Here is a 13405-nt window from a genome sequence, read left to right on the forward strand (position 1 = left end):
AACTTTTGCATAGCACATTAAGTGAGATGGGAACACAGAGAGTTGGATGTATGATGAATTCAGCTGATAGAAATGGCTTAGGGTGGGAAATGTCTTGCAGATTAGTTGGCAACATCACTGAAGCTTTGAGTTATTTTTGAAATATAAACCAAAACATGAATTACATGCTTTTCATTCTCATCTGCAGTTGTGACCTCTGTCCGTTTGCTCTTGGGCGGAATAGTTTTTTTGACCTGCCAAACTAAATATAGCTGCAGAGGAGACAGCATAAAAATCAAAGATTTCATTTCTCCCTAATGTGCATGCTAAGCTTATCGAATAAGTGGCTGTTGGCAAAGAGGAACAGCTTTTAAAACGTGGTCACTATTTTCTTTTACACTTTCTTATAAGATCTTATCCTTTTGGGAGACAGTGTAGACAGATACTATTTCGTGTTTGTTTGATTTTTAGCACACATGAAATTCTTGTTAATTTTGGAGCTGCTTCACACTAGATAAATGGTAAAATATTAAGCTCATTTCCAAAAGATATATACAGTTGCTTTTTAATTTAATGTATAGTTTATGCACTTTTAAAAGATTACCTATTCCTCTTTGAACATTTTAATTTTTTTTTGAGACAAGGTTTCTCTGTGTAGTTTTGGTGCCTGTCCTGGATCTCACTCTGTAGACCAGGCTGTCCTCAAACTCACAGAGATCTGCCTGCCTCTCCTTCCTGAGTGCTGGAATGAAAGGCATGTGCCACTGCCGCCCAGCTAACATTTTAATTTTTTAAGATAAAAGATTACCTTTTAAAATATTTTTTAAAAATATTTCTTTCTCAAATTGCATCCCCCACTATGACATCACCTCGCTCTCTACATCAAACACTTCAGTTCAGAAAAAATATATAAAATAATGATAAACAGAATAGTAATTTGTAATCCAACAAAATACACACTGTTAGTCGTTTGCTGTTGCTTTCTCATAAAACCAAGTCATAATTACCCCTGGAACAGCCTAAATTTTGTCAGTCTAGTGGGGCCTGACCTGACAAGCTTCCATGACTGTATATTTATAAAGGAATCAAGTCTCATCCTCTTCCAATGTGTTGAATTTCATATTATTGTAAACAAGTAGAAAGTCTGAGTCCTTGTTGCCTGAGAAAAGAGCAGTGATTTTGTAGTTTCAAAGACCCAATGGACCTTTGGTTTTCATACATAAGCAAGGGAGATCTATGGATTTTGCATGAAATAAAACCTTATGTATTATATTTTCAGTTATATCAGCTGCTCCTGAGACTTTTATTACTTCTGGACAAATCAAATCCTGTGAATCCTAAATGGTTTATGTGATGCTTTTTCTTCCTTTCCTTTCCTTTCTCTCTCTTCATTTTTTTTTTGCAAATCCATGGAGAATATCAGAAATAATAACATCTAATGACCTAAGAAACTGTGCAATCCAAATGTTCTTGTTTCCCAGACGATAGAAGCCCACAGAAGGTATTTGGATTGTCTTGGACTCCATCAGGAGTGAAGTCTGAGTTTAAGATATCAATCAATAGTAGTATTCTGTCCATAATTTTATTGCATCTCCTTCAGTATGAATCTAGATGGATGAGGTGAGTAAAGTCAGTATTGGACCCTTCATGCATCTAACAGTTCTGCATTACCTAGAACATAGTCTAATCACTGTGTATACAAACATTCTTTCATGTTGTTTTCATGAAAAAAAAAATTTAAAAATACCTTCACAAAAGAACACTTGTCACCACCTTTTAAATTACCTATTAGTGTGTTTTACAACTCCCTCAGGAAGATGTCCTTAAATCAGATGGTTTCTTAGTCATTGGATTCTTAAGGACTCCATTTCAGAATCTTTGAAATTCTGTGAAAGAATTAGTTCACAGCTTTTGTGAATTTTAAAATATCCATTAGCCAAGGTCACCCTTGAATATCATTCCATGGGTCTTTCCCCTCCCCCACTGCCTTGTCTTCCACGTGGATGCCCATCCCTGTGTGTAACGCTGCACTAATGTGGAAACCATTCATTTCCGAATGAAGAATCTCATTGTTATGGGTCTTTTTTTGTGGTAAGCTCTTTTCTTCACATTTTAATTCATTTTATTGCTCTCCTCTGAATTCTTTCCAAATTCTTGATCAACCCGAATGCAGAGCTCAGAATTAGAAGTCATGTACAAATGAAGAACTACTCTAGGACTTTAGTATGCTGGTGGTGATGTCAGAGACACCAGTAAGTAGCCAAGAAGCTGCTGTAGCAGGCCCCAAGTGCAACTCCACAGAGAAGGTCAGCAAGCCCTCGAGGTCAGACAGGTAGTGAGGGGCTCCCTCCAGTAGGGCCAGCAGGATTGCCCACATTTCAAATATCACAATAACAAAAATGAATAAAGGGAGACCAGATGGGGAAGAGGCATCAAGACAAAGCCAGAAGAAATGGAATCCCGAAAATAAAATCTGAAACAGCTTTGAAGCCTGTTATTAACCTGCACCTTTATTAGTCAAATCAACCCAGTCTTGCAGTACTGGGACTGTACACATAGGAAGACAGTCATAGCAGCCTTAAGAACAGCATAGGTTCCCAAGGCATGTGGCTGAGGGGCGTGACTAATGAAAACAGTGAGATGGACCTCAAATGCTGTAATATATGAACTAAGCTGTTGAAGTCACTGTGGTTGGGAAGGGTAGGTGCTTGAGAATCTGTGGGCTTCTATAAGGGAGGCACCAACTACATCCTGCAGACTTTCTTTCTCTGTGTGACCTCGAGCCTGTAACTGATTAGTAGTCAGTAATGCTTGACCTAGGTGTCTGATATTCTCTATTTCTTAACCCGTTTGTGCCCTGGTCTTTATCATTTTATGTGATTGCTTCAGCTACAGTGTCAGATGTGTTTGGGGAGATTTGGAGATACAGCATCTACATAGGAGGCAAAGGTGAGGTAAACCCCAGTCATGAGGCCAGAGCACCAGCAACATCAGTCATTGGAGAGATTTCCTAGAAGCATGATTTTGGAGTAAGAATCATACTAAAGAAGTGTATTATCCAACTAGATGATGATTCTTCCACCATGTTAGTAATCTTCAGCTTTGTTTACTACCTAAGAAATGATTGGTCCTTTTGTGACACATAATGAGATGCTGCTACTGAGCCAGCTTGAATTACTGAGTTAGTCTCGTATGGTTACTATTAGAGCCACATCCAGTTTCCAAACATGGCTAGTCCAAGCTCTCAGGCAGTAAGGCAGACCTCTGGCCAGGCTGGGGAGAGGATATGGCAGCTAGAATGGCCTTTGTCATGTGGTCTGAAGTGTAGTCAGGGCTGTTTGTGACTCCTGTTAATCTTACTGATCAATCTCTAGAAGCAGGCTCACTGGCTGTATTGATGGATGGCTGTTCACATTCATAATTTTTCATTAGAGCATAACTATCTGGGTATCTCATGTTGAATATATCCTCATTCACCACAAATTTTCAGTTATTGAAAATAGAAAACGTGAAGTATCAAGTCTATCTTACTACTTTTAAATTGCCTAAATAAAGAATGGATTTTTCTTAAAAGTTAAGTGTAAATATTTACATGTAAAATAAAATCACGACTTGACTGCACATCTATTTAAGAGTCTGATTGCTTGGCTGGAGAGATGACTTGGTGGTTAAAGGCACTGGCTGCTCTTGCTGAGAACCAGAATCTCAGCACCCACAAGGGGACTCACAATCACCTGTTAACTCCAGTTCCAAGGGATCTGATGCCCTCATCTGGCCTCCATGGGCACTACATGTATATGGTGTACATAGGTACATGTATATGGTGTACATAGGTACATGCCAGCAAATACTCATTCACATAAAAATCAATAAATCCTGTTTTTTTAAAAAAGGTCCTAGTCACTATGGTTTGGGCTTTAACTAATTCTTCTTCTCTTTATTTGACCTCTTAAAATCTTTTCTTCCATTGAAGCTTGGTTGAGAACACATCATCACCATAAAATTGAGTCAAAATTGTATCCTCCAATGATACCTTGGAATATAAATAAGATGGTCCATGTCTCTGAAGCACAGTTTTAGCAACTTGTGAGTCATGTCCCTTTGAGGGTCAAATGGCCCTTTCCCATGTGTCAATTACCAGATATCTTGCATATCAGATATTTACATAGCAATTCATAACAGTAGCAAAATTACTGTCATGAAGCAGCAACAAAAATAATTTAATGGTTGGGGGTCAGCACAACATGGGGAACTGTATTAAAGGGTCACAGCATAAGGAAGGTTGAGAACCATTTCCCTAGCATTTAGCATGTATACAAAAGACTGTGATGGTGTTTTTCCTTATTCCCTAGCAATAAAAACTGCCTGTACCTCATGTTGATACTTGTGATCCTATTTTAGAAGTGAATTTCTGGGGACCTCTCTAGCACTTTGCTTCTTCCCATGAGCTGGCTGTTTGGAGCCTGGGGCCTATGCTGGGACACTTTGCTCAGCCTGGGTGAAGGGAGGAGGGGACTGCACCTGCCTTGACTGAATCTACCAGGCTAGGCTGACTCCCCAGGGGAGTCCTTGCCCTGGAGGAGATGGGAATGTGGGGCGGATTGGGGTGAGGGGGCGGGAGGAGGGAGGACAGGGGAATCCGTGGCTGATATGTAAAATTAAATTATAAAATTTTAAAAAAGAAGTGAGTGGCAGCTTTAGATCCTTAATAGAGGTTGATAGTCAAGACAAAACGAGCTAAATTTGATTGGAAACCAACATTTACTTCCTTCACAAGCTGTCTGGTCTTTATTTTGACTTTTTTTCTCAACAGAAAATGAAAACACTGGCAGAAAGGAGGAGGAGTGCCCCCTCCCTTATCCTGGACAAAGCCTTACAGAAGAGGCCGAGCAGCAGGTGAGAAGGAGGCTTCATATCCACAGCTGCTCTGTGCTGGGGAGTCTGTGTCATAGATGCCCTTTGCAGATCATCTTTCTGTAGGTCAGAAGGCTGTTTGTCAGCACCGCTTTTTCTGTTTGATGATAGGAACTATGATTCTGAAGTCACTTAATAGACAGTTTCAGAGGTGAAGCATGTGCCCATTTGCTTTAAGACAGAACCAGGTGGCCTTCCCAGCACACAGCTCTCAAGTGCAGAGGGTCAAAGTTTACTTGGAAAAATTAGAACTCCAAGTATTGAAAATGGAATGATTGCACTATACCCTGAAATGTGCTTGCTTTTTACCACAGGTAGAACCTATCCATGAATGAGGTAATTTTTACCAATTACATTTATGGATAAATAAACCATATTAAGATTATTTTCTTTAAAAGGTTGTTATAGACAGTATTGTAAATAAGTAGAATTTAAAGTAGAAAACTAGGCTAAATATTAAAATGGGCATTTAACTTATTAAGTCTAATTACTTTTCCAGGGGGATTTTAAGAAAGTCTTTTATATTATGTACAAATTTAATTGAGATTCAATCACTAATCCAAAGTTTGGGGTTTTGTTTTTTTCTGGGTTTTTTTTTTTTTCGTTTTTGTTTTGTTTTGTTTTGTGAAGTGCGTATATAGTGTGTGCCTCTGTGTATGCATGCACACGGCCCCCATGGAGGTATAGGTACCTTTGTGTGCATGTGTGTGGAGACCAGAGGTTTACATTGGGCGTCTGCCTCAGTCATTCCCTGTTGACTGTGGTAGAATCTAAACCCAGAACTTGCCAAGTCAGCTAGTCTCACTAGCCGTTGTGCCCTGCCCCAGGCTTGCCCTGTCCATGCCCCACCACCACCACCACCGGGCAGGCCACCTTTGCCACCAGCTTTTTATGTGAGTGCTGGGGATCTGAATTCAGGTCCTCATGCTTGCCTGGGAATCATTTCATCTGAATGATTCATTCATTTTTTTAAAATGGCATTTTAACTAAGAGACATGTTTTATGTTCAAAGGGCAGCTATGATGACTTTCAGCCTAGCTGTAAACCCTGTGTAAAGAGAATCTCCGTAATCCTTATTTAAAGGAAGGGTTTAACTGGAACCCTGCTGCTTTTACAAGTGGTGTGCTAATTTAGCAAAGCATCTATATGGTCACAACAGGTTTTTGTGAAAAAGATAAATTGCCAACCCTATTTAATGAAATATTCAAAATATTTAAGTCACTCTTTTCTCAGTTCTCAAACTAAGTTGTTTCTGACCTGTGCCCTAAATGCATACACTGTAGTCATTGGGTTAGTCAAGAAAGATAAACTACTTTTATTCAATAGGTGCCTAATCAAAATTTAATTAGGAAGATGCTATTCAAAATAAAAATGCAGTAAAGTCCTTTAGCGGCCTGTGAAAGTGACTTTAGACATTTGCTTTAGCACACGTATGTGTTAGTGTGGGTAAAAGAGAGTGGCCTTGTCTTCACAGTGTGGTCCTGGAAGCATCGAGGAGGAGGTGGATACCGAGAGGAATGAAATGATCAGGACAGCTTTCTCTAGTTCTCTGCATACAAAGATAACTTTTTACAGGGTTTTCAGTGAAATCTATTACTGGATACTTGTGGGTTTGAAGTATAGTAGGGGTTCTCAGCTAAAAGAAACTTTGAGTTCAGGGTCAGTAGATAGACATACTCTTCAAGCCCAGGCAGGCATTTATAATAGCATTGATGCAAGGCACTGACACTTAGAAAAATATTCTGCAAATTTCATGATATCATTGTTTTTTCACTGCTGAGTAGTACTCCATTGTGTAAATGTGCCATATTTTCTTTATCCATTCTTCAGTTGAGGGGCATCTAGGTTGTTTCTAGGTTCTTGCTATTACAAAAAATGCTGATATGAACATAGTTGAGCATGTGTACAAGTTTGCATTCCCACCAACAGTGGAGGAGTGTTCCCCTTTCTCCACATCCTCTCCAGCATAAGCTGTCTTCAGTGTTTTTGATCTTAGCCATTCTGACAGGTGTAAGATGGTATCTCGGAGATTTTTGATTTGCATTTCCCTGATGACTAAGGATGTTGAGCAATTCCTTAAATGCCTTTCAGCCATTTGAGATTCTTCTATTGAGAATTCTCTGTTAAGCTCTGTAGCCCATTTTTTACATTGGATTGCTCAGTATTTTGATGTCTAGCTTTTTGAGTTCTTTATATATTTTGGAGATCAGTCCTCTGTCAGATGTGGGGTTGGTGAAGATATTTTCCCATTCTGTAGGCTGTTGTTTGGTCTTATTGACCATGTCCTTTGCTCTACAAAAGCTTCTCGGTTTCAAGAGGTACCATTAATTAATTGTCACTATCAGTGTCTGTGCTACTGGTGTTATATTTAGGAAGTGGTCTGCTGTGCCAATTCATTCCAGACTACTTCCTGCTTTCTCTTCTATCAAGTTCAGTGTAACTGGATTTATGTTGAGGTCTTTGATCCACTTAGACTTGAGTTTTGTACATGGTGACAGATATGGATCTATTTGCAATCTTCTGCATGTTGACATCCAGTTATGCCAGCACCATTTGTTTTTTCCATGGTACAGTTTTGGCTTTTTTGTCAAAAATTATATGTTCATAGGTGTGTGGATTAATGTCAGGGTCTTCAAGGCTCTAGAAAATATCATCTTGAGTGAGGTAACCCAGACTCAGAAGGACAAATATAGTATGTTCTCACTCATAAGTGGATACTAAATGGGAATGAAAGGATGGCCAGACTGCAACCCACAACTCCAGAGAGGCTAGCTAACAGGGAAAGACCCTAGGAGGGACACATGGATGATCTGTGAAGGAGAACTAGATGAGATCTACATGAGTGGGCTGCATGGCAGGGGGTGGGGTGGCAGAGGGTGAGGAGTGGGGGATGAGAACATAGGGAAATGGGAGGGTCAAGCTGGAACAGGGACAGAGTGGGAGGGCAGGGAGGAAGATACCATGATAGATGAGGAGGACATCATGGGAATAGGAAGAGGCAGGGTGCTAGGGAGGCTCTCAGGAATCCACAAGGTTGACCCCACCTTGGTCTGCTGGCAGTGGTCCAGAGGGTGCCTGGACTGGTCTACTCTGGTGACCGGCCTAGCAAATAACCTAGCTGTCATCATAGAGCCTTTGTCCAATGACAGATGGAGGAAGATACAGAGGTCCACGGTCAGGCACCAGGCTGAGCTTCGAGAATCCAATTGATGAGAGAGGAGAGATACTGCAGGCAAGGGACGTCTAGATCATGATGGGAGGACGTGCAGAGATGACCGGCCACACTAGTGGAAGCCCATGAATTGTGGACTGGTGGCTGTGGAGCCCCCATAGGACTGGACTAGGCCCTCTGGATACAGAAGGTGGTTGTTGGGCTCAAACCGTTTTGGGGGCACCCAGGCAGGGGGATCAGGATCTGTCCCTGGTGCAGGGGAAGGCTTCTGGGAATCCATTGCCTGTGGTAATGACACCTTGCACAGCCTGGGTGCAGTGGGAAGGGGCTTGGACCTGCCTAGGCTCAGTGTGCTGGGCTCTGCTGACTCCCATGGGAGACCTTGATTTGGGGGATGTGGGGATGCGGGATGGCTTGGGAAGGAGGGCTGAGGGGTGGAAGGGGGCAGGAGGGGGGGTCTGCGGATAACATGTGGAGTGAGTAGAAAATTTCTTAATAAAGAACAATGAAAAACAACAAACAAAAACAAAACAAAACAAAATATTCTGTTCCCTGATGGTACTAGCCTCTAGGGGGCGCTTTGGAATTGTGTGGAAGGTTGGATTTCCTGAGACAATGCAGAGGCAAGACAAGCGCAGATGGCAAAGACAGAGGGCATCCAGTGAAGTCTGACCTAGTGCTGGTGTCCTGTTTGAGTGTCATACATACAGCGTGTTTATGAAGAGAAAACTGTGTGTGTTGTGCATACCTAAAACCTGAATGTTTTATATAGAAGTATGGTGTTTTTATGTACTTTAACTGATACTACATTTTCCAGAAATGTAGCTGTGTTGTACAGCAGGAAGTAATTACACTTTTTACTCTTCTGAACCATTTCAAAAAAAAAAAAAATCACTTGGTAGTACCACCACACTGGGGGGTATTGGTTTCATTAGAGGGTTGCTTATCCTATTGTTCTTAAATTTAAATATATACATGATAAGCAGATGAAAACATTTGAACCTTTTGTTGTGTTTAGTATAGTCATTTCTGAATGTGTCCATACCGAAGCACATAATTTATTAATGGCAATCTTGTCTTCCTTTTTATTTTTTGGTTTCTTTTCTTTCTTTATTTTATACACCAACCACAGTTTCCCCTCCCTCCTCTCCTCCCGTTCCCTTCCCCACCTGACTTCTACGCCCCGCCCCCTCACTCCTCCTTCCTCTCCATTCAGATGGGGTAAGGTCTCCCTTGGGAATTCACAATGCATGGCCATATCAAGTTGAGGCAGGACCAAGCTCCTCCCCACTGCATCAAGGCTGAACAAGGCATCCCTCCATAGGGAATAGGTTCCAAAGAGAAAGCTCATGCGTCGGGGACAGGTCCTGGTCCTACTGCTAGTGGCCCCACAAAAGACCAAGCTACACAACTGTCACCCAGACACAGAGCGCCTAGGTTGGTCCCATGCAGGCTCCCTAGCTGTTCATCAAGTCTCTGAGTTCCCACCAGCTCAGGTCAGCTGTCTCTGTGGGTTTTCCAGTCATGATCTTGATGCCCCTTGCTCATATAATCTCTCCACCCTCTCTTCAGCTGGACTCCTGGAGCTCAGCCCAGTGCTTGGCTCAGGACCTCTGCATCTACTTCCATCAGGTACTGGATGAAGGCTCTATGATGACAATTAGGGTAGTCACCAATCTGATTACAGGGGAAGGACAGTTCAGGCATCTTCTCCACTATTGCTAGGGAGTCTTCCTCTTTATTGTTATTAAGGTCCTGATTAATATTTTTCAATTACATTTACATGTCATTTTATAATATAAAAGAAATTAAAATAGATGTGTGTGTTTATATAAAATAGATGATTCATATGATAAATGATTCATATAATAAAGGGGAAATAAGCAGGTAAATGATAGATCAGAAGCCACATCTGTGCTGAGGAAAATAAGTTAGGGTTTCGTTCTTGGTGGTTTGTTTTCAGAAAGATCCTGTTTCTTTAAGGAAACAGATAAAGTCTGATTGGACTTTTCTTGCCAAAACGGGAGGCATGCCACCAATGCCCGCTGCACCATACTATCTGAGCTTACTAGAGTCCACTGTAGCTACCAAGAAGTACTCTCACTGGCAGCACCAGAGCCAAGAGAACAGGAATGCAACCAGATGCTAGAGCCAGCTGCAGGAAGAGAGGGCTGGAGCAGAGCAGCCAGGGGAGGCACAAACAGGATGTGGCACAGGAGTCTGGCTCAGGCAGGAGGTCTCTCAGAGGTGCGCCTCCCTGACCACTGGTCTAGGATCACTGGAGAGTGCTGTGGGTCACGAGGCAGTTGACAGGCTTGACAACAGTAGCCCAGGCAGACAGGCCTTCTCTGCCCACTCCGGGCCTCCGAGGAAGCTCTGTGCGTGGAAAGGACAGTCCCCGAAGCCTCAGAAACTGTGACGACATCCATCAGTTGATTAAGGCAGAAGCAGACTAAGTCACAAAAGCCCTTCTCATCAGGAAGGACACATCAACTTAATGTGTCTGAATCACTCAGGCTAGAAGCCATCTTCGCCACCTCCCAACCTGTGGATTCTGACGGGAAAGATGAGCCAAGGGCAGGGAGGAACCTTCTCATCCCAACTGGAGGCATTTTATTGCTTATTTTTACCATTTCATCATAATTACTTTATTTTAATTATTCTGTTGTGTTTTTAAACTTGTTTTCACCAGAAAGTACTTATGATTGTCTTTCCTCTATACTTTCTAAAAAATGTTCCCTCATATATTTTGTGATGCATTATATATTATATCTGTAGTGTGTACATTTTATCTCATTATTACTCACTCTTCCCCATTTTTCTCATTGCCAGTTCATTTTACCAGCTCATTCTTAATAGTCTTAGCTCTAAAATAAATACTATAAGGTGCACTTTCCCTGAGCAGTACCAGTGTCCTACTGCTGCTATCTCTGAACCTTTGGAGACACAAGAGAAGTATACAAGTGTCTCCTACTACATGTCAGCAGTGTAACTGCTGTCAGATGAGCTGCCGTTGCAGAGGTCCTCTTCCTGAACAGCAGTAACAACTCCACGTGAATACAGCTCATCAGGGGGGCCCGGGTAAAACAAGATAACTAAAAGAGGAAACAGAGAAGGATAAGAAATCTCAAGGATACTCCTCCCAACAGATACACAGAACCCAACCAATAAACACACACAAACGAGACAATAATCTACAATGACACCCACACAAACCTACTACTTCTAAACACCAAAAACTAAAGATAGTTAGATAACTGGAGTCTCAGGAGTTCAGAGTTCTACTTTTAAGAAGGATTGATGACTGTAGAGGGGACTTGGGTAGATAGATACATGAAATTGAATCAGGACCTAGACAAGATGTTACCACAGAGGATAAACTGGTCGGTGAGGGGAAATTCAAAAACATGGAGGAAAATTCAGAAAGGAAATTGAGATTCAGAAAAGAATCCGTGCAAACAAATTCTGGAAATGAAAGAAACATAAAATAAAAAGCACAATGGAAAGTATCATTCAGAAACCAAGAAGCGTGGCCCTGCTGCAGCCAGGGTCCATGTTGATGTCAAAGGCTCCTGTTACCATCAAAGGACATGTGGAGGCCAGAGATCCTGGGCCATGTTGGTGTCTGAGGGCCATACTGCTGCTGGGGCCTTGCTGAACTCAGTGATCCGCACTGCCACCTGGGGCAATGGTGACATCCAGACGCAGCTGCTGCCAAGAATCATGTCTGGGTCTGTGGTCCTATGTGACTGGGGTCTGTGTTGAAGTCACATGGAAGCCCAGAGTTTGGGCTGAAACCTGTGGCCTTTGTTAGTGTCCTGGAGCCATGCTGTCACTAGAGCCATCCTGACCTGTTGTCTGGGCCGAGCTCCTGATAAGGGCCATGAGAGTCAAGTCTGGGTCTGTAGACCAGCTGCAACTGGGGTCTATGTGGATGCCTGTGGGCTGTGTCACCTCAGGAGGCCTTAGGAACCATGCATGATGAAATCAGAGGGTCATGTTAAGCCAGCCCCATCCTTTGCTGGCCCTGGGGAAGCTGGCTCTGCCTCTGCACTGCAGCAAGAGAGCTGGCCCCTGCACTCTGGAGAGATGGCCCCACCCCTCACCACAGATGATGGAGAATTGACCCTGATGGCATGGGTATAGGGGAACTGATTCTGCCCCCTCGCCTGAGGTGGGTGGCCCCAGTGGCTGAGACTGACCACTCAGCTATCAGGCCCACAGCCAGGCCTTGGGTTGGCCAACCCTAACATCTACCCACATAGGACCTGCTGGAACTCATGATGGTACTGGTCCTGTGGAATGATACCCACAGGATCTCCATAACTTGGGGCAGCTGCGGGATATCCCAGAGAAGTTTCAGTGAGGATCCAGTGATGAGCCTATACCAGAAACCAGAGGCTTCGAACCAGACTAGTGACTCAATGCAATGAACATTTGTTAGTAAAGCTGATGGGACAAAAGGGTACACTGTATGGCACACCACTGCTCATGCCACCAGGATGTGAAGAGGTGTTGGAGAGGTGGGAAAGGAGAAGCAAAGAGGGTTTTTTGGTTTGTTTTATTCTTGTTTTTGTTTGTTTGCTTACTTGCTTTTTTTGTTTCGGTTTGGCTTGACTTTTTAAAAATTTTCTTTTGGAGGTTGCTGCAGGGGTGAGGGGAGGATATGAGGGAACTGGGAGGTGAACGGAATTGGGGTGCATGATGTGAAATTCCCAAAGAATCAATAAAGAAATTATGTTTAAAAGAAACAAAAACAAAACAGAAACCAAGAAGAACAGATTTCAGGGTGGAGAATAAGGTCAAGACAGCAGTCCACTCTAAGATATGTGAAGACAAAACCTGATGAACATGACCAGGTTTCCAATACCTCTGGAATAGGTTCAAGAGAACAAACCTAATAACTCACAGAGTAGAAGAAAAACTTGAAATAACGTCCAGAGACATGAAGCAGTTTATTCAATGAAATTTTAGCAGAAAATTTCCCAAAACCTAGAAAGGAAAAACAAAATGGATATCCAAACACAAGTGGGATTTTGAACCCACATAAGGCACAAGGAGAGAAGAATCTCTCTACCACATATTATGATCAAAACCTCACAAACACAAAGCAAAGGAACAATAATTAAAAGCTGTAAAGAAAAAATGCCAAGTCACATTCAAATGCAGAAATGGCATGTAACAAACATTTCTTGTCAGAGTTCTCGATCATCAGGAAAGTGTTATTTCAAGCCCTGAAAGTAAGTAACTGTCAACTAAGATCTCTATATTCAGCAAGGTTACCACTTAAAATTAAGAAGAAATAGGAACGAAACAGAAGGTAAATACAAATTAAGGTAA

At 42.2% G+C, this 13405-nt stretch overlaps 1 protein-coding gene across 2 annotated transcripts in view; it reads left to right on the forward strand.

Moving 5' to 3' along the window:
• Arhgap20 (Rho GTPase activating protein 20) overlaps nucleotides 1-13405 on the forward strand; it is an 88278-nt gene that overhangs the window by 14364 nt on the left and 60509 nt on the right. For both annotated transcript variants that reach the window (XM_036192781.1, XM_036192780.1), the window contains exon 2: nucleotides 4793-4875. In XM_036192781.1, coding sequence (XP_036048674.1) covers nucleotides 4796-4875 — 80 coding nt within the window. In that variant the 5' untranslated portion in view covers nucleotides 4793-4795. The remainder of the gene's footprint in view (nucleotides 1-4792; nucleotides 4876-13405) is intronic.

Source organism: Onychomys torridus, chromosome 7 (genome assembly GCF_903995425.1).
Source record: "Onychomys torridus chromosome 7, mOncTor1.1, whole genome shotgun sequence".
Taxonomy (NCBI): Eukaryota; Metazoa; Chordata; class Mammalia; order Rodentia; family Cricetidae; genus Onychomys; species Onychomys torridus.